This window comes from Gobio gobio (genome assembly GCF_949357685.1).
Source record: "Gobio gobio genome assembly, chromosome: 14".
In the NCBI taxonomy this organism is placed as follows: Eukaryota; Metazoa; Chordata; class Actinopteri; order Cypriniformes; family Gobionidae; genus Gobio; species Gobio gobio.
The window spans coordinates 37,700,283-37,725,991 of NC_137107.1; the positions used below are offsets into that span (position 1 = coordinate 37,700,283).

Consider the following 25,709-nt stretch of genomic DNA (forward strand, 5'->3'; position numbering starts at 1 on the left):
AATTTGTTTTGGGCGTGTTGAGTGAGATTCAACTGCTGTATTCATTTTGTTCTATGTTGCCACATTTGCCGGTTTCACGTCAATTTGGCTAGCGGTGAACTTCGGAACAGCAGCATATACCGAAATGAGCAAAAACATGATATCGTACCGTTTGAAATAAAATATATGCCGGTATTTTCCCAGTACCGATATACCGCGCATCCCTATTCCAAACCTGTATACATTTCTTTCTTCTGCTGAACACTAAGGAAGATATTTGGAAGAATGTTTGCAACCAAGCAGATCTCGGCAGCCGTTGACTACCATAGTGCTTTGGTTGCAAACATTCTTCCAAATATCTTCCTTAGTGTTCAGCAGAAGAAAGAAATTCATACAGGTTTGGAACAACTTGAGGGTGAGAAAATGATGACAGAATTTCCATTTTTGGGTGAACTATCCCTTTAATATTCAAATACATAAGCTATCAATCAGGCTGACTCGTAACTTTGTTCTATGACTTGGCCTGTGCTTAGAAAGATGTATCAATTTAAAGACAGCGATTTTGACTGTGAAACATCAGCATTTTATGGTTTCCTCTTGGGAACTGCTAATGTTTTGTTGTTTCTAAGTGGCATTTAAGACAATATTGGATTGCAGTTCTACCATTAGAATGACCCCAGCAGACCAAGGTTTTACCCGTTGAGACCCAATGATATATGGCTCGGAGCTGCCAAACCTGTCATTGAACTAATCGCTGGGTGTGCACAGGAAACAAGTCAGAGCTTCAGCTCTCTAAGAGGCTCGTGGAATCTTAATCCTAATTATCCAGCTTGACAGCCACAGCCTGAGTAATACTTTCCTGCCATCTTACGTCGATGTGAAATAATCAGCTGCAGCCCTGTGACTTTATTATTATTATATCAGTCAAGCATGTAAAATCCGGTTGTGGTAAAGCCATTTGTCCTTATTTATAGACTTGACATATTGAGCCGGTAAAGCTCTGTTGACGCAGTAAACAAACCACTTTATTTTGATCGCAAGCGTCCTCCTTTGCAAATGTGTTTCCAGTCAACACATCGTTGGAGTTTGTTGTGGCTGACGTAATGTGACAGTGAAACACCTGAGCTGGTAACAAAAGATTGAAGCCTGAAATCCTAATCCATCAACCATCGTTATTCCAGGTGGACTCATGTTGCTTTGGATAAAATTGTCGTCTTAATGACTTAATAGTAATTAGTGGTCTTGCTAATACAAATTTGAATGCTAAGTGCTTGCTAACCTGGTTAATGTTGTCACATTTGGATCAAATGGAAGTGAAGCATGATTTCAGCAAGGTGCATTGCATTTATCAAAAGTGACGATAAAGACTTTTGTAATGTTACAGATTCGATTTTTTTGACACAATAGCAGCATTGAAGAGTATCAGCCCTTTTCAGTAGATATTCCTACAATCATCGCATCCTCTTCTGGTCCTGGCCTTCATCAGCCGTACTGATGAGTTGTCATTTCCACTAGTGCATGTATTTCTATTAGACAAAATGTCAAAAATTACATCAATCAAATTACCTCATGTTTTGCGGTCAACTTACGGAAAAAACGTAACTGTCGCGATGTATGACTAGGACGTAGCATAAGCGTTTGAACTGCAAGAGGCGTTACACTTTTCTTTTCTTGAGTGTGAGTAAATCATGGGGTAATTTAAATTTTTGGGTGAACTATCCCTTTAATAGCATGAAGAACAAATAGCCTATAGAGATCGATTAAGACCTCATAAGGGTCCGGAATGACATCATCAAGTATATACTTTAAATTTTAAATGTCTGTGGAGGAGCTCTGACCTCATGTGGTACCATTTGAAAGCTTAGAATGTTTACTTTCTGGAGACATGCATCACTTTGGCATTTGTTTCACACTACGTAACTTATTTACACTAAATTACGCTGGGACCATTTCCTCCTGGATTTGGGTACCCAAATTGAAAAGCTTCCCATACTTACGTACAGTGGTCTTTTTAGGTTTGACACAATTTAGGTTTGATTTAACAGGAAACCTTTTTGAAGTTAAATAAAACACTGCTAAAAGTGATAAACATTGAAGTATATGTTGTCTGAGCTGTAATGTAATTGTCTGACCCCCCCCCCCCCCCCCCCCCCCAAAAAAAAGATGCGCTTTTTGTTTCTTTGGTTATAAATACATTTTTGAAAGTGTATAACCCAGACCCTGTGTGCTCTAGCACCCTGCAGACAGTTTGGCTGTTTCCACTAGATTGTGGAAATTATATAAAAAGGTAATATTTCAGATCCCTTCAGATCCATTTGAATAAATCTTGCACACAACATGATACAGACAAAATTATTTCTTCTAGTATTTTCTGGAATCTGCTGGGTGCTAGAGCAGGGCTTTTCAAACTGGGGTCCGGGGACCCCCAGGGGTCCTCCAGAAGGTTCTAAGGGGTCCCCAAAATATTTCAGAGAATAAAAAGACAAAGCAAAAATGGGTAAAGTCTACCGAACATTACAGCTCAGACAATGTTTATCACTTTTAGCAGTGGTTTATGTAACTTCAAAGGATTTCTGGCCCCACTTTAGAGCCCTAACTACTATGTACTTGCATCAAAAAATACATTGCAAAACACTTTTGCTGATATTGAGGTGGGATACGGGTAAAGTTAGGGACAGGGGTGGTGGTATGGGTAAGTTTAAGGGTAGGGTTAGGTGTAAGGGAAGTGTCAACAGTGTAATCAAAAATGTAACTACAGAAATGAATTACAGATGTAATTACATGCCGCTAATTTTAAAAATGTAAGTACAATGTAAAAGCATGTATGTACACAATAAGTGCATTGTATCAAATGATTAATTAAAATGTTAGTTAGGTTGCCGATCAATCGGAGCACCCCTATCTCGATCGGTCGATAATCGTTTTGGGATGATTGATCAACGGTCTCCAAAAGGCCAATCTCATGAACCGATCATGCTAACGACACATAAAACCCGCACCTGCCGTGAGAGCTAGGGCATGATATGCAGCGACACCGTCTCATTCTCTTTCCAGCGCGGGTAAAATAATTATAATGCTGAAGGTGAGGTACAATTCATATTTCTATATTAAATAACTTACGCAGTCATTTGAAAACTTTCTGTGGGAAGTAAGTTCACAAACGTGAATCACCGTGTGCGCGCGCTCTCTCTCTCCTTTTCAAAATGCTCAAATGGCTTCACATCATCGCATGTGCACTAAAATCGAGCTGCACAGTTGACACAGGATTTGCCACTTTGCACAATCGAGGCAGTGTCGCATCATCACTAAAGTTTATCTTTTGTATGTATTTTGCCAGTGTTCAAACCGCTCAGCACTCGCGCGCACGGTCTGGAGAGACACACACACACACACAGGCCATCTCACAAAAAGCTTGCGAGTACAAATTGCGCTGAAATAGTCAGATATACACAAATGTATGTACTAAATGACCGTCTTGACGAGTATGCTCGTAAACCCCGTCGTGACTCGCGAGTGAAGGTTTGTGCAACTGCATGTAACCGTATCCGTGTTCGCTCTTAAAGTGACAGCAGTCGAATAAACTGCTGCTGTCTCTGAGTTTTTCTTTGTCTTGTGTTGTTTGATGAACCTTTATGACACTCACTGCTCTTAAATGGCTAACTTTTGCAACCTTAAGTGTAAGGATTAATCTAATTTAATTTATTCAGGGAAGACCAATATTAATTTACATTTGATTTCTTATTAAACGTCTTTAGTATTTCTTACCTCAATACTAATGTTAGACCTACCTGAAAATTTGTTTTTAAAAACAAAAATGCACTGCATGATCAAATATTTAGGTGAGATAATTATATACATTTATTATATACATTTATTTGGGAAAGATGGCCTACAGTAGCCTTAAGTTATCTCATTTTCTAAAATAAACACTTGGTGGTTCTTCAAGATCTTGACTAGGTTAATTTAGAGTTAGTTTCATTTCTACAAATGGTGCAAACTCTGCAAGATTATAGATAAAAGATTTCCATTCCCCTGCCATTCTGTGATCTTGGTGATCGGCAATCGGCAGATCATGATCTTGGTGATCGGTAATCGGTGATCGGCCCCAAAAATGCTGATCGGAGCATCTCTAATGTTAGTACATAGTAGTTAAGGCCACCTAATATAAAGTGGGTCCAGATTTCCTGTAAAATAACACCAAAATTGTGTATTTAGACCACTGTATGTGGGTATGGGAAGCTCAGACAGACCGATCGCAACATCTGTTTCGCGATAAAATAAAATAAAATATCTATATTGTAATTATAAAATTACATTTAAAAAAATATTAAATTACTCGTATCATGAAATAAGATTTCAGTCATCCCAACCTGTTCAGAATAGTGGTTAACATGAATGATTATAATAATGTGATTGTTGCAAACATCTCGAAGTCATAATTTTGGTATTGTGACAACAGTATATAAAAAGTATTTGCTAATATTCTCTTTTTTTGTTATGTTGGTTTACAAATTTGTACCTTTTTACATTTTTACTCTTTTAGTTTTACATTTGGTCAAGGGCTTGTTTACATTTTATATATTTTTTTATAGTACACTACTGAATGCCAAAGTTGCCAGTTAAATTAAATGTTTTTAAGTAAAATTATTGTAATAAATTAGTGAATAGATGAATCGATTAATAGATAAATTAGTTGATCGATTATTCTATATAAAAATAGTCGTTAGTGGCAGCCCTAGATTCAATGATTCAATGACCCATTATAAAAAACTATATAACTATAAAAAAGTTGCCAGTCACCGCCAGCATTTTTGATCATTTTCACAAAAATTTCATGGACCCCAGAATATTTTGTTGTATGAATATCTGAACATGCAATATATCAAAAGAAAAATCAGACCCTTTGCTTTTAAACCAAAATTGTATTCTAGCTTCATGCTATTTTTTTTAATCAACACTTGAATATGGGTAAGTTTCATTAAAAAAAGCAACATTTTGAGCAAAATGCTGAGAAAATCACGTTTTGTCAAAAACTGCGTATTAAATACAGCCACTTGCTTCGTTGCTGATGAATGAATGACTCGATGGCTCACTCATTAAGAGATGGCGATTTTAGTTTAATATTTGAAAAAAACACTTAGTTTTTACCATCATTGGCTATTTCTCTGTTGAACCTTTTTTATTAAAAAAATTATTTATTTCAAGGTATTTGTAAAGGTAAAAAAACTATCCACTGGATATTAAGTTTAACCCTTAATGGAAAAGGTACACTCCACTCTAAAACGTTTGGGCTAGACCCTGCCCTATCATTTCATCTCCTCAAATTTTTTGAGTGTATAGGTGATTGAATGGATCAGGTAAGAATGGAAGGCCTGATTGTAACTCCGGGTCTCTCTTGGTGTTCTGTATCTTCTGATTTTTTAACCTCTATGAGAGGATGAAGGGACAGGCATGGAAATAATCATAATTGCGAGCAGAGGATGAGTGTTCCGACTCTGACCTGCCGCAATGAATTTTATCTGAGAGCTTTAGAGTTTGAGTGGAGTCTCGAAGGACAAGGTTTTTGGTCCATTATGATTCATTACAATTGTCAAAAGAGGCAACACTCTGAAAATGTATTTGTGAATGCATGCAAAAGGAAAACACACATTTGCAATGCTTGCTAAACGCTTTCTTCTCAAAATAACCTGCAAGAAAGAATTTGAATTATTGGTAACAGTATAGTTTAGGGTCCAATTCTCACTATTAACTAGTTGCTTATTTGCATGCACATTACTAGGATATTGGCTGTTTATTAGTACTTACTTATAAAACGATTGCTTTGAAATGTAAAATATAAAATTGATTACTTGTCTTTCAAACTGTTTACTTGTCCAAAAGCTTAGGTCATCCAATGTGATTCCTGTGTAACTATATTTGTTGATTGGAATTTGGAAAAGCTTGTTTGACATTTCTGTTGTACAGATTTGTTGATCTCAACTGTTATGGTTATTTCATAAAAGTGATCTGAGTTGAAGGCTAGTGTTTTTCTTGGCAAGTTTATTTTACAAAGGTGTGTCGTTGAGTCTGTATTATAATGCAACAAGTTCTTGTGGTGTGATTAGGGTGAGGATTGATGAGAGTACAATATGGACCTGGATAAGGGAGTGTCCGTGTGGAATAAAGGAAGAGCTTTTTTTGCCTTCATATGCAACTGGTCACTGGTTTCTCTTTTAATGTCCTGGAAATGGCAACATCATCTTTTGAGATCTAATACTTGTTGCAAAATGAGATGAACAAGCCAAGGCGTTTATTGTAAAAACTGGTTTGTATGATTACTTATGCAAACCAAAATATTTGGTTAAGTTCCTGTTCCTAATGATTGCTTTTACATGCATCTTCTTAACCTGATTATCCTTAGAAAGCAGACAATGCATGACCATGTAGAACACATTAACCTGTTTTCCTTTATCGGCGTAAGGTCATAAACGGCTTAAGCATAAACCGATAAACCGATCGTCACAGCTAGATTTTTGCCCCTTACGCCGAATATATCACAAACTCAGACTCTTTCTTGGAGTGCTCTCATCTTGTGCAGCGCATGAGAGAGTATAATAAGTTTACCGCTGACATGTTGCAATACTCTTCTATGGTTTTTAATGCTTTATTTTACAGCACAACCAACATAACAATTGAATAAATACTTGGACTTTATATACGCAAATTATTACGCTTTGACGCCACTACCGGGAAGTAACCTGATATATTAATAAAGTTTTGTAAATGCGGTTTACTTGTGTTGTCGGGTTACTGGTTTGTGTGTAAACCCGGATAACAGGTTATTTCAATAAGCTGGTTTTTGTGAGTTATCAGCATACTGGTGTGCATGTAAACATGCTCATTGTGAACGATGATCAGTACATGTCATTGCAATATAAACTGATCGTAGTTGATCCGTGATCCGTACGGACCAGTCGCCACGGTTCGGCATGCATTGTTATTGGTGGATTAATTACAAGTTTAACCGCCATAGAGTGAAAGATTATCATTTGCACTTGTTTTGTCTTGCTAGTTTACAGATTCTATAGATTTTAAACCATTCCAGCACTATAAGAGGCAAAAGATAATTTAATTGAGTACTGTCCACACCCGAAGGCATCAAACGCTCTGTTATCACACACACCTGAAGAGCGCACACACAGAGAGAGGCGCGTTTGAGATAGTGCTCAAACTCTGAATTTTATCCTCTTTCACGTCTCTATGCACTTGGATGGACACATACACTCAAAACTATGTCAAAATACCCGTATCGGCAAGTACCGTATTTTCGTCGGTCCTTGCGACTTATAGTCAGGTGCAACTTGTATATCAAAATGAATTCATACTGACTGACAAGAATAAACATTTAGCTACGTCTGTAGCCCCGAGAGGGTGCTCTATGCTGCTCCTGTAGCCTACTCCTGAAAAAATTAACTGAAAACAACTGAAAACTGAAAAACTGTTAACTGAAATATTAACTTAAAGACAACTGAGAGACTGAACACAAACAAATTGCCCCCAAAAAGAAAATCCTATTCTGCACTCGAGCAGCAGAAAGAAAGTTAGGAGTGAGTGAGAAACTTGCGAGGGACTGGCGAAAAGCAGAGATTACTTTAACTGTAATGAAGAAAACAAAGAAAGCTAATCGCGGACTGAAAGCAAGATGGCCAGAGCTGGAGGACCGAGTCCACAGATGGGTGCTTGAACAACGCTCTGCCGGGAGAGGCAGGCCGGCTACACACTGCAAGCGTGGCGTGAGCATCTCAGCTGCGTGGCGTGTCCATTTTTATTTCGGCTCCCGTGTTAACAGATTAGAGCTTGCGCACTTTCACGCGACACGCAATCGTGTTGGATGCCTTTCCAGGCAAAATAGAATAGGAAAATATGTTTGTCATTTTGACACGAATACACATTAATAAATGACATTTTGATGTTTGAAAGTCTCTAGGTTTTGACATAAATGCAGATATAATTGTAATTCGTAAAAAAAATTATAATATTGATTTTCAATTATTGCACCTGTCAATACAGAACGAAATATTCTGTTGCCTATTTTGCCATAAATATTGCTGACCTTGTCTTTGCTGTATCAGTAGGCTATATATTTATGTTTAACATGAAGTATAGTGTACTTGAGTGTGAATGCACAGCGGGTGCGCGCGGCTCCCACTCTCCATATGCAGTGCTTTGCCCTGCCAGCGCACTGCTTGCGGTGTGAAGCTGGCGTTAAAGTCCAGTATAATGCGACTTATAGTCCAGTGCGACTTCTATATGTTTTTTCCCTCTTCATGATGCATTTTTTGACTGATGCGACTTATACTCGGAGCGACTTAGAGATGCTCCGATCAGCATTTTTGGGGCCGATCACCGATTACCGATCACCAAGATCATGATCTGCCGATTGCCGATTGCCGATCACAGAATGGCAGGGGAATGGCAATCTTTTATCTACAATCTTGCAGAGTTTGCACCATTTGTAGAAATGAAACTAACTCTAAATTAACTGAGTCAAGATCTTGAAGAACCACCAAGTGTTTATTTTAGAAAATGAGATAACTTAAGGCTACTGTAGGCCATCTTTCCCAAATAAATGTATATAATAAATGTATATAATTATCTCACCTAAATATTTGATCATGCAGTGCATTTTTGTTTTTACAAAACAAATTTTCAGGTAGGTCTAACATTAGTATTGAGGTAAGAAATACTAAAGACATTTAATAAGAAATCAAATGTAAATTAATATTGGTCTTCCCTGAATAAATTAAATTAGATTAATCCTTACACTTAAGGTTGCAAAAGTTAGTCAGTCAAGAGCAGTGAGTGTCATAAAGGTTCATCAAACAACACAAGACAAAGAGAAACTCAGAGACAGCAGCAGTTTATTCGACTGCTGTCACTTTAAGAGCGAACACGGATACGGTTGCAGTAGCAGAAATGTTAACTCGCGAGTCACGACGGGGTTTACGTGCATACTCGTCAAGACGGTCATTTAGTACATACATTTGTGTATATCTGACCATTTCAAAGCAATTTGTACTCGCAAGCTTTTTGTGAGATGACCTGTGTGTGTGTGTGTGTGTGTGTGTCTCTCCAGACCGTGCGCGCGAGTGCGGTTTGAACACTGGCAAGACTTAAAAATAAATGCAAATGATAAACTTTAGTGACGATGCGACACTGCCTCGATTGTGCAAAGTGGCAAATCCTGTGTCAACTGTGCAGCTCGATTTTAGTGCACATGCAATGCGCTGATGTGAAACCATTTGAGCATTTTGAAAGGGAGAGAGAGAGCACGCGCACGCGGTGATCCACGCGCGCTGTTTGTGAACTTAAGTTACGTCCCACAGAACGTTTTCAAATGACTGCGTAAGTTATTTAATATAGAAATATTATTACAGCATTATAATTTTACCCGCGCTGGAAAGAGAATGAGATGGTGTCGCTGCGTATCATGCCCTAGCTCTCACGGCAGGTGCGGGTTTTATGTGTCGTCAGCATGCGATCGGTTCATGAGATCGGCCTTTTTGGAGACCGGCGATCAATCATCCCAAAGCGATTATCGACCGATCGAGATCGGTTGCCGATCGATCGGAGCACCCCTAGAGCGACTTATAGTCTGGAAAATACGTTATTCTCGTAAACAGTCGGTTGTGTGTTATGTGAACGTGGAGAGTTTAGAAGAAATCGTAGTATCATTATATTGGATCCATGCATTCTGTCTTTTTTTTAACGAGGGCCCTATTTTAACGTTCTGAGCACATGGTCTGAAGCGCATGGTGCCAGTGCACTTAGGGCGTATCCGAATCCACTTTTGCTAGTTTAACGACAGGAAAAACAATGGGCGGCGCATGGTCCAAAAGTCTTGTACTTAATCTCTTAATGAGACATGGGTGTGTTTTGGGCGTAAAGTGCAATAATCCAATCAGAGTCTCATCTCCCATTCCCTTTAAAAGCCAGTTGCGCTTGTGCCATGGCGGATTCACTATTTACATGGCGGAATTCGCAAGCGGAAAGACTGAACGCTTCTCCAGAGAGGAATTATTTTATTCTTAATATTTAAATGTTTGTGTGCTGCTGCACATCCCTGTGTGTGTGTAATAAGCAGAGTGTACACGCGTTGTGCAGCCGCCTATAGGTGCATATTACTAATGTGCCCTTTAAATAACACAAAAAAACTGCGCTATTGAATTTAGACCAGGTTTTTGTTGGTCAATGGCGCAGTTGTTTTCAGTTGCCAACGTGCCAACAATGCTTCTGAACACACCTTGTTTTCAGACCAGCATGCCCATGGGCGAACAGATGGATGCAAGTGCATTTGCTATTTAAAAAACGTGAAAATGATAACTGCATCGGGCTGAATCTAGCAAAAAACACTTGCATCTCGCCTGGCATCACATTGCGCCGGTATATTATAGGTCCCTTGTACACTATCATTGAAAATGTTGGAGTTGTTTTTTTGAATGAAGACTTTATGCTTACCAAAGCTGTATTCATTTGATCAAAAATACAGTAAAAACACTAATATTGTGAAAATTATTACTATTTAAAATAACTGTTTTCTATTTGGATATATTGTAAAATGTAATTTATTCCTGTGATGGCAAAGCTGAATTGCCTCTTCAGCATTATTATGGTCTTCAGTGTCACATGATCCTTCAGAAATTACTCTAATATGCTGATTTGGTGCTCAAGAAACATTTCTTATTGTTATCAGTGTTGGTAACACTTGTGCTGCTTTTAATATTTTTGTGGAAACTGTAAACTGATAGTTCAAAAGAATATAATTGATTGGAAATACTGTTTTTTTTTTTGTGGTAACAATGTAAAAGTCTTAATTTAATGCATCCTTACCGAATAAAATAATTAATTTCTTTCACTTTCGAACAGCATTGTATCTTGTTATTGTTTTAATTATTTGATTATATTTGCCATGGATATAGCCTTTGATGCTGATACGGCTTTAAAAGAAAATAAGCTACAGGATGTTGTTCTGTTCTAAAAACCTTCAGAAATAGTTTATGAATGGTTCATTTTTCTTGATACCAAATAGTGGTTCTCCACAGAGAAATCTAGTCTTTATTTGCGTTTGATATTAAAAGCACAGCTGCATCAGTCTGGGCCACCCTGTGGGATGACTGTAACACCCTGTACCTGTCAGAATAGAACAGCTTCTTCAATCTCATCCAAACTGTATTTGTTCGTTAATAATAAGGTCATATGAGGCAGCAGAATAAATACAAACCGTCACACTGGTTGTTTGCCTCAGCTGCACGAATGATGCATGACTTGTGATAATGCAGATCGTCAGACATAAATAGAAAGAGAATTTCAGTCGTGTAAAGAGCAGAAGTGGGTAAGAAGAAGAGGACCTTTCATACCCTCTGCAGTATGTCATTTCTGGGCTGGTGAGCTTCAAAAGCGTGAGGGCGAATAAGATGCTCGTTGTGTAATTGTGAGCAGCATGAATAGCTATTGAATGCTGGCCGAGGTGATGTTGGAGGCGGGACGCACTTATGCAGAGTGGCAGTCGTGAAATGGTGGTCGTACTGCTGGAGAGCTTTTGAAGGCCAAGCTGAGAAGTTTAGACCCCCTTATTCAGCCATAAAACAATACAACGTCTTGTTATTTCTCACGGGCGCTGTACAATTAAAACTGTTTCGTTTCCGTGTCTATCAATAAACACAAAAGCTTTTTTGGCTGCACCTTCCTGCTAATTTCTTTAAGATGCTCCTTTTTCACCCTCTACTGGATGAGAAGAGAGGTGAAATTAGGACACTTTCATGACTTAAACCCGTCTTAATTTTAGGCCATGGGGCCATTTTTTTTCTTCTTTCAGACTCCTATGAGAAGTAGTGATTTATTCATGATGGTCTTTTTCTGTGTGTGTCATGTTTTGCAGAATGAATCTCGTATTCTTCGTGTCAAGGTTATTGCCGGCATTGATCTGGCGAAGAAGGACATCATTGGTGCCAGGTAAGGAAGAACTAAAGGAGGTGTCTGGAGAGACGGTGCACCTGTTCAGTCTTGTTCACGCATTCATTAGCAAATGCAAATGTTGGAAACCTTCTGTGTGTGTGTGTGTTTGCGCGCGCATGAATGTGTTTGTGTATTTTCTCCTTTATTCATGTGGCAGACCAACTGAGCTGCACTCTGTGAGGCTTTCTCTTGAATTAGACAATAGACTTATCCAAACAAATGATCTGTCTGCCAGGAAAGGAGCACAAAGGGAAAATGCTTGGCTGATCTCATCTGTGCAATGTTGCAAGTTCTATTTATTTGACTTGAAAGTTCTGAGGTCCGAAAGTCAGAGGTCAGAGAGTGCATTAATACTGACAATGTGATTTCTGAACTCATCAGTTAACTTTTTGAATCTTGTATGCACTGTGTTTGATGTCAGATGGACATTAGAATAGATAGAAATATAGTTGACATGTTTTCATTCCATTCATTTGGCAGCATTTCCTGCTAACTTTACACTAGGGTTTATAACTTTACTGAAATTGTACCAGTCAAAACCAATAGCAAATAGCATTTCATGAATTCTATGAAGTGTTTCATGAATCCCTTCATGATATTAACATATCAATTTCCATACCATAGCAATAGTTCATTTAAAATGATGCAAACTTTATTTAAAAAGTTAATTATTAATATAAATGTTAACAATTCAATTAAAACAATTACAAGAAATTGAAAGAGAAACGGTAAACAAAGATACAAATTAAAGCTGCAGCCCGTAACTTTTTATGGTTAAAAATGATCCAAAATAATTTTTTGAGTTGGTACATAACCAGCCAGAGTTCAAAACAATCCTTACCTCAGCCCGATTCACAACGGTAAGATTGTAATAATGTGTTCTAATTTGAGTGGTACTGGTGGATTTCCGTGGGGAAATTCGAGCATGCCGCTGTTCGTCTTTGCGTCATTACGTTACGTCTGTATACATAAAGGAGCCCCGCTAGTAGGCTATATCGCATGCGAGGATGCTGCAAGTGGCGGATCATTTATAGCCTTTTCTCATAGCAGCTGGATTAATTAAACTTATCATTTTGATGGCGGATTGCAATCCAGAAAAGTCCAAACGACAATCATCAATGACAACTGGAGATTCACCCGTGCAGAAATCGGAATCTACAAGTAACGCTAATACACACTAAATACATGTAGTTACGCAATGCTGATGTTGTTAACATAAAAAAATTGAGAACAAAGTACAAAAATAATAATAATTTGCATGGTTTGATGTGATATGAGCTAAGCGATCATTAGATTTAATCACCGTTGGTAGCACGATTTGTTGTAATGCTTTTTTTCTTAGTTTGTCATAACAAAAGTGGCAGACATATTACTTACTTGTTCAGATGACATTTACTGGTGAAAATTCTTATTTTGGTCATACTTCCAAGACGTAGAATCTGTGATTCCAAAGTACAGATTTCACACCGGTGCAGTGCCTGACAGCCACACATAGGCCTACTCCTCAAAACAATAGATTCATCAGCACTGAGGAGCCGTGCCAATGCACAACCCACGTAAAGATATTTCTGCAAATGAATGCAATTGCAAGTTTCAAACAGAGATGGCGACAAAGAGGCAAAACTTACGGACTGCAGCTTTTTTTTAGTGGCATCTAGTGGAGAGGTTATGAATTGCACCCTCTCTCCCTTTCGGAGAACATAGAGAAGCTACAGTGGCCGACACAGGACAAAAATTCCGTCGTCGGAGACATAGGCCCTGTCCCAAATGGCACACTTCATGTGCACTTTCGGTCTTGTGGACTTGTGGTCGCTGTGTGCACGTATCCGTTAAGTCTACGAGACCGCAGTGGGGCTAATTTGTCATTTTAGGTCTCAGAAGGGTGCTCGCAAGCGCCCCCTTTGAGGTCGATATGCGCCCTCGATGCGCACTTCTGCCGACTTCTTACCGGCAGTCAAAGCGGCATTAAGTGCGGACGCAGAGGAAGACCGTGAGGGTTTAGGGTGCCATTTGGGATAGGGCCATAGACAGTAAAAGAAATGGACAAAGCGACCCCATAGGCTTCGACGGGAAAAAGTGAAGTAAATTAGAAGCTCTCACTTCCTGATGGCTGAGCATACTGCGCAGTCTCAGACTGAGCTTGACGACGTAGATGTGACGTGAGCAACCAGTCTGACAGTTGTAAGTCTTCTAGTAGTTGTGCAAAGTGAAATCTGAATCGCGTTGTAGAAATATTTTGTCCCGTTCCTTTTGGCTATCTATGGGCTTCACCCCATGCTTCTCCCTTGACTTTATTGGATTTTATGCCTCCACGTCCCCCAGATTGCCTTATAGACAGCAAAAGATTGCCTGTGAGCTTCTCCTCCTGTCTATACGCTAATTTCTCTACTATGTGACAGTCGCGTGGTTATGATGCAATCATTATCCTAGTTTTTACAAAAACGGCTACAAGGTAATGGAGCCTTTTCTACATTGTCGTGTTTCTTTAGAAATAAACAATGGTCAAATGGAGTCTTTAAACACCTCAGATGTAAAGTTATTCGCTGTCAAAGTGACGCCAAAATGAATGGGAGTCAATGGGATGCTAACAGCAGGTGATGGCTTGGTTAGCAATGGCTGCCCCTATGGAAGGTACGCTTTCCGGGTGCTGCATTACCCCCTTGGTCGGAGACCGCAGAGAGTAGCTAGCGCTCTGTAGAGAAGTTTGTCCGTTTAGGGCTACTGTAGAAAAATGACGGCGCAAAATGTCGATTTCAGGGGACCCGCGGTGTATGTAGATAGAAATTACTCATTCTAAGGTAATCAAAACATAACGGTACATTTATGTAAGGTCTTTATAGTCCACTGAATATTACATGTATATTATATTGCATTTCTGTCAATAGATCCTCATAAATACTACACACTGAAACTTTAAGTAAATGGTGATTGATGTACTTCAGGTATCTAAAAGAAGAGATTCTTTTTTTTAAATGTTACAAAATATGAAACGAAACTGCCAAAATGTATTACAATAAGTACTAGACCTTTTGTAATACAACAAAAAACATAGGACATTTTTATGCATTTATTAGGCCATCATCACCTACAACCATTTACAGTTATGGCCCCTGAAATTCCTGCAATGTAATTTGTCCATGACTGTTGTTTTATCAGACTCTGTTAGTTAGCTAATAAATAACGTAAGGTTAGTGCAGAAAATGATAACACTTGCATTTATGGCTTGCAGCCTGCAAGACCTGTACAAACGGAAAGCATTGACATTTATTTTACTATTATTATTTAATTTTACTGCTGACTTAGTATAATTATGGTCATTTTGACATCCCTATTTTGGACATTTATTAAGTTATGGTTACATCATATGTACTATACAGTTTTAATACATTTGCAGAGCCTAATACATTTTGTTTAAAAAAAAAAAGAAATTTGCTTTAAAGACTTAAAAGTCAAGTCAAGTCAAGTCAAGTCAAGTCAAGTCAATGCAGATTGTTTCAAAGCAGCTTTACAGTGTTAAACAGCAAAATAATGCAGCATAATTTTATTCAGCCGTCTAGCCATTCTGGAGAAAAAATGTCATCAGTTCATTTCATTATCATACAGTGACAGTGTGGGCTTTAGATCAGTAATTAGAGCAGTAATTTAGTTTATATGGTTCATTTAGTTTAATAATTAGATTTATTTCGATATTTAGTTTAAAAATTTGGAAAAATTTAGTGTCCTAAATTTTTAGTGTCCTAAAAAAAGAGTGTTAAAATGTCTAGGTAAATTGGGCTTTGTTTTGTTTATTTTACGTCACTTGTCCTGTAAAAGGTTCAGGGCCGGTTTAACCTTTGATACCAAGCCATTTCAATTCTTAGAAGGCTTAAAAATTGACACCTAGTCACAAATCTCTAAGAGTTGAACTTCAACTTCAAAGTGGGGGTGTCTGGTGCTTAGCTCTCTGTAATAATAATAATAATAATAATAATAATAATAATAATGCTTAACAAACCAACGTATTTCCTTCCTTTTTTCCCCTCGCAGTCACTTCATCTATTTTAAGACAAAGTGCCAAAATATTGTATTAGGTTTTTATTTTTGAGGAACAGTTTACTAATTCTCACTCTCATGTCAGTGTTGCAAAAAATAAAAATTATTTCCAAGATATAATGGGCGTTTACTGTCCCAGAGGATGCGAAAGAGAGGGCTCTTACAAATGTTAAAGGTGCAGTATGTAATATTGTCAGCTAGTGGTTGAAATGGGTACTGTAGTCCAAATTCAAAATATTGGAGAGAGTTGTTTCCCTCGCCCCCTCCTCCTCAGACGCTCTGGCTGGTTGCCAGATTGAGGACATGCAACAGGAACGCGCACAATTGACAATGGAAGACGACAATCCTTACACTGTAAGTTGATGAGGTAAAATATATGCGTTTTAATATGCCTCTGCTCTTAGAGCTTATTAGATGGATTCCGATGCTTTCTAGTTCGGATAGAATCTGTGATCACTGACCCAATTCGTTTGCTGGCTTCCATGGCTGCAATGCGCTGGGGAAACCTGGCAACCTGAGGTGTCGAAATACTATTGGGTAGATAAATCGGCAGTGGGCGGGATAAAACAGACCAAAACAAAAACAGACATTCTGACAGGGAACACATGTCAAAGTAGAATAACTGGCTGTAGCATCGTTTTTCAGAGAAAGAAGCATGTTAACTTAGTGCGTTTCCGAAATATCTGCAAACATTATGGTATTTCATGCTTTAGGAGTCAAAAACTGCATACGGCAATGTTATGGCAGTGTTTTTCAAAAATGCTTTTTGTTATACTGGTTGAAAATCTCTTCACATCCTAATAGTAATTAATAATAGTGGTTCAAATATAAAAAAAAGTGTTTATATATATATTCTGTGGAAGTCTCAGAACCGAAAAATATGCGTCCATGTGTTTTGAGGGAGGCATGGCTTTGAAGATCGCTCTGAAGGGAGGGTGGGATATTATGCTTTCAAAGCTAGCTTGCTATTGCTAGCCTCTATGAAATTGCACTAAATAGCTTTAAACGTGGCTAATTGTCATCCAAATGTATACTATAATAAAACAGTGGTAACTGTATATTAGCATATTCTCTTTAAGAATCGGATCATTCAGTTGCCATCTTGGTACCATCACCAGGCAGCTATTTTGTAATTATGAATATATGGTAATCGTCATGCTGTGAAAATCCTTGCGAGTACCCATTTGCCGCTGCTGTTATAGGGTTGGGTTGAATCTTAGGTTAGTAAATGTGATTATACTGTACCATGGTCTGTCCGAATACTCATTTCTGATTGGCTGGAAGGTGTGCAAAAAAACGTTTAATGCACAGGTAACTCCAAGTCAGCTTAATCACCGTTCTATATTAATGTGCTATTTTTCATTCACACACGCGTATGCTCTCTCTCTCTCTCTCTCTCTCTCTCTCTCTCTCTCTCTCGCTCTCTCGCTCTCTCGCGCTCTCTCTCTCTCTCTCTCTCGCTCTCTCGCTCTCTCGCTCTCTCTCTCTCTCTCTCTCTCTCTCTCTCTCATTAATTCAAATAAACACTATCATTTATTTATTCATTCAAATAAATAAGTAATCTTACACACTATCTCTGTTTGATCCAAAGCAGGCAGAATGCTAGATTTAACAAGCCATAACTGATGGAAATAACCATCATTTTAGTTTAATGCACAGCTAGCTGTGGATTATACGTATTCATTTTACATTACATAAAACAGGCCATACTTCTATCAAAAAGGCGACAAGTTCTTTTAACTGAAAGAAGTAACTTCCTTTGGCATTGAGCATTAAGATTTTCTATGAGAAACCTCATATTAGCCTCTCTTATCATCAAAAAAGGACTTAAATGTTGAAACGATTCTGAAAGCTTCAGACACACTTTATTACATTATAAAGATTTAACAGTAAAATTGTATTTAATATAATACTATAATAAACAGCCGTTTTTGGTTTGAATGAGGGAAGACATTGATGTGTAGAATGGCTTGTATCTGGCTTTCTCCTTCCGCTCTCCCAGTTTTCTCTTTCTTTCTGTATCTCATTTGCTCCTGTGGTGAAGACGTCACAGCTCCTTATGTTCTAACTGTGCTGATCTGCTGTAGACTCCATCAGACCTGTCTGCTCCAATCAGAGAGTCTTAGAGTCTGTGTTTGTCTGTGTGCATGTGAGTGTTTATGTATCCCAGCATCCTACTGCCGTAGATGTACATTCTAATACCCATTATCGGTATCTCCTCTATGGACCGACGGCATGAGTCTGGCGTGTTTGGTTCATGAGGATGATGCCACATCTGTGCTAATTAAAGCAAAAGATGTACAGCTGGGCAAATAGATGCCACAAGGCACTATCACAGATGTCGGAATGGAAATAGTGAGGAGGGTAAAATCTGACTCCACACAGAACGTCTCCCTCATTTTATACCTCTTTTGACTGTAGACGAACATAATATACTGAATAGCGAAATTAATTTAAATCCATACCTAACATCTGCACTTAATTTCTGGAAGTCTTTGACTATGCTGGCACTGGCCGCTCAGAGGCTACATTCAGACTTTCAGTCCAAATCTGATTTTTTCTTCCTATCAGATTTTGCAAGTGTGAACGGCACAATAATCACATGAAATGCCATTTTTACATGTCCGTTTCAAGCTACATACATATGTGGTTTGAAATCTGGAAATCTGTTTCAGTCTGACTGCTCTGATCGTATTTTGTGTGGTTTATAGGGGTGGGAGAAAAGGGTGATGCATCGCGATTCGTTATCCAACGATTCAGAATCGATTCTCAAAAATTCTGAATCGATTCTGTGTTCAATTCAAACGGCCACTTCACCACTGTGCGCGTGTGTGCGCGCGCGCGGTCACCGGCCAAACAGAAAAACCCGTTGATAGGCGAATGTTCGTATGCTGGGGAATTGGCTTCGTTTAAGATAAAATGGACAAACTACGACCTGCTCAGGGGCGTCGCACCCGTGGGGACACTTTTCCTGGTGAGAGGGTTCAACACCCGCACGTTTTATGCAGTTTTTCCACGGTTTTGCACAAACGCCTTTCAGCAGTCGCTCCTCCGTTTCTCTGGCCGCTCTGTGTCTGCGCTCGCTGCGGCTGCCTCCCCATTTCAAAAATGTATTTTGCTTATTAAATGCAAAGTTTTTAATTTCAAAAGCACTTCTAAATTAAGTTAATATTTCCAACAAACGAAATTCTGAGCCAAAATAACGAAGTGGTGCTCAAGTAGGCTAAAAGGCGCTTTCCTTGCCATTAATGCTTAATAACACTCCTATGTCTCCGATGCGGTGGCCGGGACATAAACCTACCAACATCCGTGGCATAATTTTTGGAATGACTTCAAATATCAAATATTGCTGAACTAATGCTCAATGTTTCAAACGAATGGAGAATTCTGAACAAAGACTTCGTTTTGGTGAGTGATTCGTTAAATGTCTCTAATACCCCTTTTCCACCAAGGCAGTGCTAGAGCTAATTCAGAGCCAGAGCTAGTCCCAGTTCATAGTTGGTTCGACTGAGGAGCCTTCTAAGAACCGGTTTGCTTTTCCACGGGCTGAGAGCCACAACAGAGCCATGTATAACGTCACTGTATACGTCTCATCTTTCTCAGCAACGCTAGCGAGGCAGCGGCAATGTTGCCAAGTATGTGGTTTAGCCGCGGGCTGTTTTTTCATGTCCGTGGGATGAAGCGACCCCAATTATGTGATATTTAGCCCCGGGAATGCGAATTTTAGTGCCAAAAAACACATATTTTACCCCCAAATGTGATTTTTACTGGGGAATCCCCCCCTGGAACGCGATTGGGCTTGTTTTGAGTAGCAATTGGGCGGGTTTGTTGTGAAAACCTGGCAACCCTGGGCAGCGGGAAACACAAACACACCAGGCTTGTTCGAGATGCATCGTCACTGCGCAGACCGATCCACGTATGATATAAAAAAACGCATGAGTGAATCAAAAGCATAAGGAGTCGTGTGCTCTCGCTGGACTCGTTATCATACGGCGATCGGTCTCTGCACAGCACCGCTGCGAACAAGCCATCCATCAACAATGCAAACGCTGCGTTACTATTCATTCACATGGCTTAACGATCCTACATCGGCATCAAAACACAACACAAACACAGCGAATCCAACGCATTCATGTAGTTCGCCGTAATTTGTATAGACGGAGATTACAAACGAGCAGCAGCTGTTAGCTCCATTAGCTGCTATTTCAAAAATGGTGGATCTAAAGTTTGTGTTCGTCTTGTTGACGTAATCGGTTCTTACTTCTAGCCCTGTTCTAGCCCAGCAATGTTTTGGTGCTACTTAAGAACCACTTTTCCTGGCTCGGAGCTGGGGCTTTGTGTGTGGAAACACAAAGAACCGATTTGAAACTAGGCTCTGGCTCCGATCTAGCTCTGGCTCTGCTTTGGTGGAAAAGGGGTATAACATGACTGTTGCAGCTCGGCAAGTTTTCTCATGTGAGATGTTATGCGTGAGCACTAAAGTTGTTTTTCTTCTGCATTAGCCTATGTTTTAAAGATTTTTTTTGTGGCTCTAACCAAAGTAAACTTTTTTTGCTTTAAAGAAATTTTTTTGTTCAAATGTTCTGAAGAAACTGAAAAATGGTCACACTTAGTTGTAAATTGAGAACTGTTTATTCTTAATGATTGTTCTTTGCAATTGTATGGCTTACTATGTTTCATTAGAGCGTGTTAATCTTGAATATAACTTTGTTAATAAAATAAAAGTATTGAAAGAAATCTTCATCATCATTTTTAATATGGCAATACTGTCAAACAGATATTCTAATTAAAAACAAAACGCATATTAGCACCAATTTTGGTTAATGTAAAGTTCATGTATTTGCACAGCAGGATAATTAGTTACCAAAAATGTATGTTAAGAATCGTTTTGGGAATCGGATCGTTACTCCCAGAATCGGAATCGGATCGAATCGTTAAGTGCCTTAAGATTCCCACCCCTAGTGGTTTGTGTGACTTTCTCACAACTGTCTCATTCCCAGGACATGAATTCTTGATATCAACAATTGAATGTGCACTAGTGACAATGTTGAATGACTGTGAATGAATAAAAGTCCATACGGCTTGTCATAAACATCTGTATTGCAAACGCTTTGCGGTTGTTTTTTTTGCCTTTTTTTTGGAAAACGAAAGAGCGGTATGGGACACACAAATTGGATCTGAACAGTTGCGATACACAATGTGTGGACAGCCAATCATTTTAGATCCGATTCCTATCGGATAAACAAATAATTGGATTTGGACTGACAGTCTGAACACCGCAAGAGAGCTCACATACTTGGCGAAAGCCGACCTCTTATTATAGAAAAAAAGAAAAGGATGGAGTGAGACATCCGGTCTCTTTCAGATTTGAACTTTTTATATAGCATGTTGCTTAAATTTGTATTGGCTGAAAGATCTTCAGAAAAGTCAGTTTCCTGTTTTGAACAGTTCAGATTTTGTGATGGCAAACACGCAACATAGTGTGTTTTTGGTTTGGGATTCTTTATCGATATATTTGTTTCAGTAATTTGAGTTTTTCATTTTTCTCTTATCTTTGTTGCTATCCAAGTGCCAACAAGCCATTTTTACATTGAGCTGCATAGGTCTTAAACCTTGTGTTGTCATTTGACAGCAGATTTCTATCAACCTTGAAAGTCATTGAAAATGTCAATGACGCTGCAGTTTTTTGCACACGCGGTCATTAATCCTGTTTACCTTTAGTTTACTTTACTTGAGTCTGTTGAGATCAGTCATATTGAGTATCCTCTGTCTCGGAGTCCCTCTTTTGTTTTGTATTTCCCTTGGTTCCCCTCTCATTTCTGCTTTTTGCACACAGTCAAGTAGGCCTACCGAACCAAGTCTCCCGTGACAAAGTCGCTCATCTCTATGGTAACGGTGTGCACTGTTACTGTTCTTATGACACCTGAGCGGCTCCGTGGCCTTTAACGCGGGAAAATGGGACAGTGATTTGGGCATCTGAGGTTTCTCTAGTGCTGGCCAAGAGAATCAAAGATCCAAGAAATTCCATAGCAGATTTTTCCGACTCAGTCTTCAGGCTATTCTCAAAATGATTTAGGCATTTTTGTCAGTTGTTAAACACGTTTTTATATTTATACACTTTCCTTTTATATATAGCCGGAGAACATCCATCTTTTTTCAAGATGCGTAATGTGTTTACGTAGTCCAGTCTCAAAAGTGGTATATTGTTTTATCCTAATCAAGAAAGCCAAATCCTTGTATAAACATTCAATTAGAGGCGACGGGGAATCCAGACACTGCAATTAAAAACCAGAGAAGACTTTTTCAGCTGCACAACAGTCTAAAAGAAAAGGAAAATAAGCTAAATAACTCTTCCAGGAGCCAGTGAATGAAAATGCTGAGCTTGTAGCGGTGACTTTCAGGCTGATATCCAATTTACATAGCCTACTTATACTAATTACTGAAAGTAATACTGATACTGTGCTGGAGATTTTGAAGTACATCGTTTTAAGAATTAAATAAGCTAACATGTCAGTATTGGGATGCTATGACATCATAAGATTGTTTCCAAATGATGTAATATAATTGATAATGGCAGTTCAGGAAAGAAATTGGGATTAGACCATAGTACTTAAAGGTGCTGTATGTAAGTTTTTGACTGTACTAAAGTTATTTTACTTTAAAATGTGCGTTCGGTGTCGGAATGTCTGTTTTTGTTTTGGTCTGTGTGAAATCTCATGTTGCCAGTTTACCCAATAGTATTTCGACATGCCAGGTTGCCAGTTGGCTGAAAACACAGCGTATTTCTGCCATGGAAGCCAGCAAACAAGCCTCGGAATCCATCCGGAAAAATCTCTATAAACAGAAGCACATTAAAATGCGGATAAATCACCTCATTAACTTATAGTTTGTAAGTCTTCTTGCCTTTCATTATCAGTTGCGCTCGTTCCTTTTGCGTGTCCTTAAACCGACAACAGGAGTGAGTGCCGAGCCTGAGGAGGAGGGGCGGGGCAAACTATTGTAGACTGCAGTACCCATTTCAACCACTTGCTGTCACTCTTACATGCAGCACATTTAAAAACAGGTTGTGTTTTTTTTCCTAGCACATGCATAAATGCATAGATTTTGTTATTTTTTTAAATGTGAGACTACTATCCTATAGTCGATGTGGGGGAAAGGCATGGCCGTTGGAACCATTGTATGTGGGTGGGACAAGACCCACCCACTTTTTAAGACCAATGATATTGGACCCACTCACTTTTACCGTCTCTAATTCGGCGCATGTCTGTTCACCTACCCCAAACCAATAAACACTTTATTATTAAACACACGTTAGACGCTTTATTTCCACTTTTTGAATATTTTATTGATTTTTATTGAAAATAAATGCCTTTCCGATATGTGATTGGAAAAAGGAGTAGAGTGAGTTCGGCGGATTCGAATCTGGGGTCGATTTGCGTCAAAACCTTCTGCCATGTGCTTTACCTCTATTGCCACTGTATATAATTTGGTGTCTTCCGTAATTTTGTCTGGCCAGACGTTTAGTTATCAAGGCAGGCTATTTACACTTAATGTAAATATCATCTACTCCAGTAAAAATGTTCTGGGGGAGGACCCACCCACATTTTTTTTTTTTGCTTCTGATGCCCATGGGGAAAGGTGTCTGTTGTGTTATAAACCAGCATGAAAACTCACACTAGACCCTTACGGAGAGAGTAAGCCACCTGGAATTCAGTCAAATCAGCAGTTTCTTGTCACACGGCCTGCTGTTTTTCTACAACACTTTCTGTTTTTGGTTTTCTATTTTAAGTGTTTTGTTTTCAGTAAATTCAGTAAAAATCCGTTGAGTTCTTAAAAAGACGACTTTGATGACATTTTCCCTTGAACTTTGTGTTTGTTGTCATGTGACAGTCTTCACGTCTCCTTGTTGTATGTAAACACTCTAAAAAAACTTTTACTATGATTTACTACATTTTTTTGGTGAAACATTTTTGCACTAAAATTTTTTTATTACATTTACAAGCAGTGAAATCAATTACATACACCATATGAAAGGAGTAAAGGAAGTACAAAATTAAGTAGATCTGAGTAACTGCACCCGATACAATTTTATGGCAACGCATCTTCGGATGCGGAGCCACGCGGAAAGTTACATAATTCGCCGTGCACACCCGCACACCACGCCGCCAAGTGCAAAGGGGTCTCGCGCTCTTAAAGCGCACGACTGCCATAGTATGGCTTAATTTTTGCCCCGAGCGCTAGTGCGGACGCGGCGAGTATAAACCAAGCTTAACTGCTCGTGAGGCAGATACCTCTCGGTAGTGAGTGCTGAAACTGAAAGACTGTTTAGTAGGGATGTGCGCAATGACTAGCCTAACCTCGGTAGCCCGGTAACCAAAGGTAAGCCTAAGCAAGCTTAATTGTTATACTAGTTTGACATGACATGGAAGAAAATGGAAAAGTTTTTTGTAAGCTTTCAAAATCCCTCCCTCACCCGAGTGGAGTTTATCTGAAGCCTCTGCGAACGCCAGAGAAAACCAACGCATGCAAAACCTGAGGTAAAATTAAATTATTTTGTTTTGCTGCAGATATACACTTTTCAAAATGATATATTAATTTCAAGATATAACATTAACACGACAGTAATTTAAACATAACCTTTATAAAAATATATATATTTAAAGCAAAACCTTAGATGTGCCAAAAAGTAAACGACTTTTCCAAGTCGTCTAGCAGCAGCACTAACGTTTAATCGACTAGTCTCGCACGTCTCTAGCTCAGTGTCACATATTGTAGATGAAAACAGAAACAGGCTCATAGCTGATAATGGAGAGAATTTTCTTTTCATCAAAAAGAAACAGCCTCTCACTTTTCTGAAAAGGGCTGTGATAACTTATAATAATTTAATTCAGTTGTTCTGCTACTATGCTGTGTGGTACGGGAATCCACTGAATGTTACAGGGTACATTTATGTGAAATGGGCAGCAGTGCCATGTTTGTTTAGGAAAACACCAAGTTGAATGTTAAAATGTCAGCAGTATTATTAAGTATTCGTATCAGTACTCGGTATCAGCAAGTACCCAAATGTAAGTACTTGTACTTGGTCTGAAAAAAAGTGGTATCGGTGCATCCCTAGTTGGATTTTTTGGATCAAGTAAATGATATTCAGAGATTTTATTAAGTTAATGAAGTTAATTATTACTGTGATATTTACTAAGCCACTGAATGTCATGCTATACCTCTCACGGCAGGCGTGCGTCTTTGAGACGTCAGTGTGAGATCGGCCTTTATAGAGACCGCCAAGCAATCATCCCAAAGCGATTATTGGCCGATAGCGATCTGTAGCCGATCTATCGAATCACCCCTAGGTCCTACTGTTTTGTGCCAAAACAGCGCCGACTTGCAGAGGCATGAACTCTACAAGACCTTGATCAGTTGGATTGACATCTGGGAAATTTGGAGGCCAGGTCAACACCTTGATTTCTTCATCATGTTCCTCAAACCATTCCTGAACAATGTGTGCTGTGTGGCCACTTCCACCAGGGAACATTATTGTAATGAAGGGCTGTACCTGGTCTGCAACAATGTTGAGATTGGTGGCATGTGTCAAATTTATCTCCATGTGAATGTCCATGTGAATCCAGGTGACCTTCTTCCACTGCTCCAAGATCCTGTTCCAACCCTTGCATGCCCATTGTAGGCGCTTTTGATGGTGGACAGGGCTC

At 39.0% G+C, this 25,709-nt stretch overlaps 1 protein-coding gene across 6 annotated transcripts in view; it reads left to right on the forward strand.

Moving 5' to 3' along the window:
• The window catches only part of nedd4l (NEDD4 like E3 ubiquitin protein ligase), a 127,369-nt gene that overhangs the window by 12,914 nt on the left and 88,746 nt on the right, over positions 1–25,709 (forward strand). For all 6 annotated transcript variants that reach the window (XM_079834284.1, XM_079834279.1, XM_079834280.1 and 3 more), the window contains exon 2: positions 11,897–11,970. In XM_079834284.1, the coding sequence (XP_079690410.1) occupies positions 11,897–11,970 (74 nt within the window). The remainder of the gene's footprint in view (positions 1–11,896; positions 11,971–25,709) is intronic.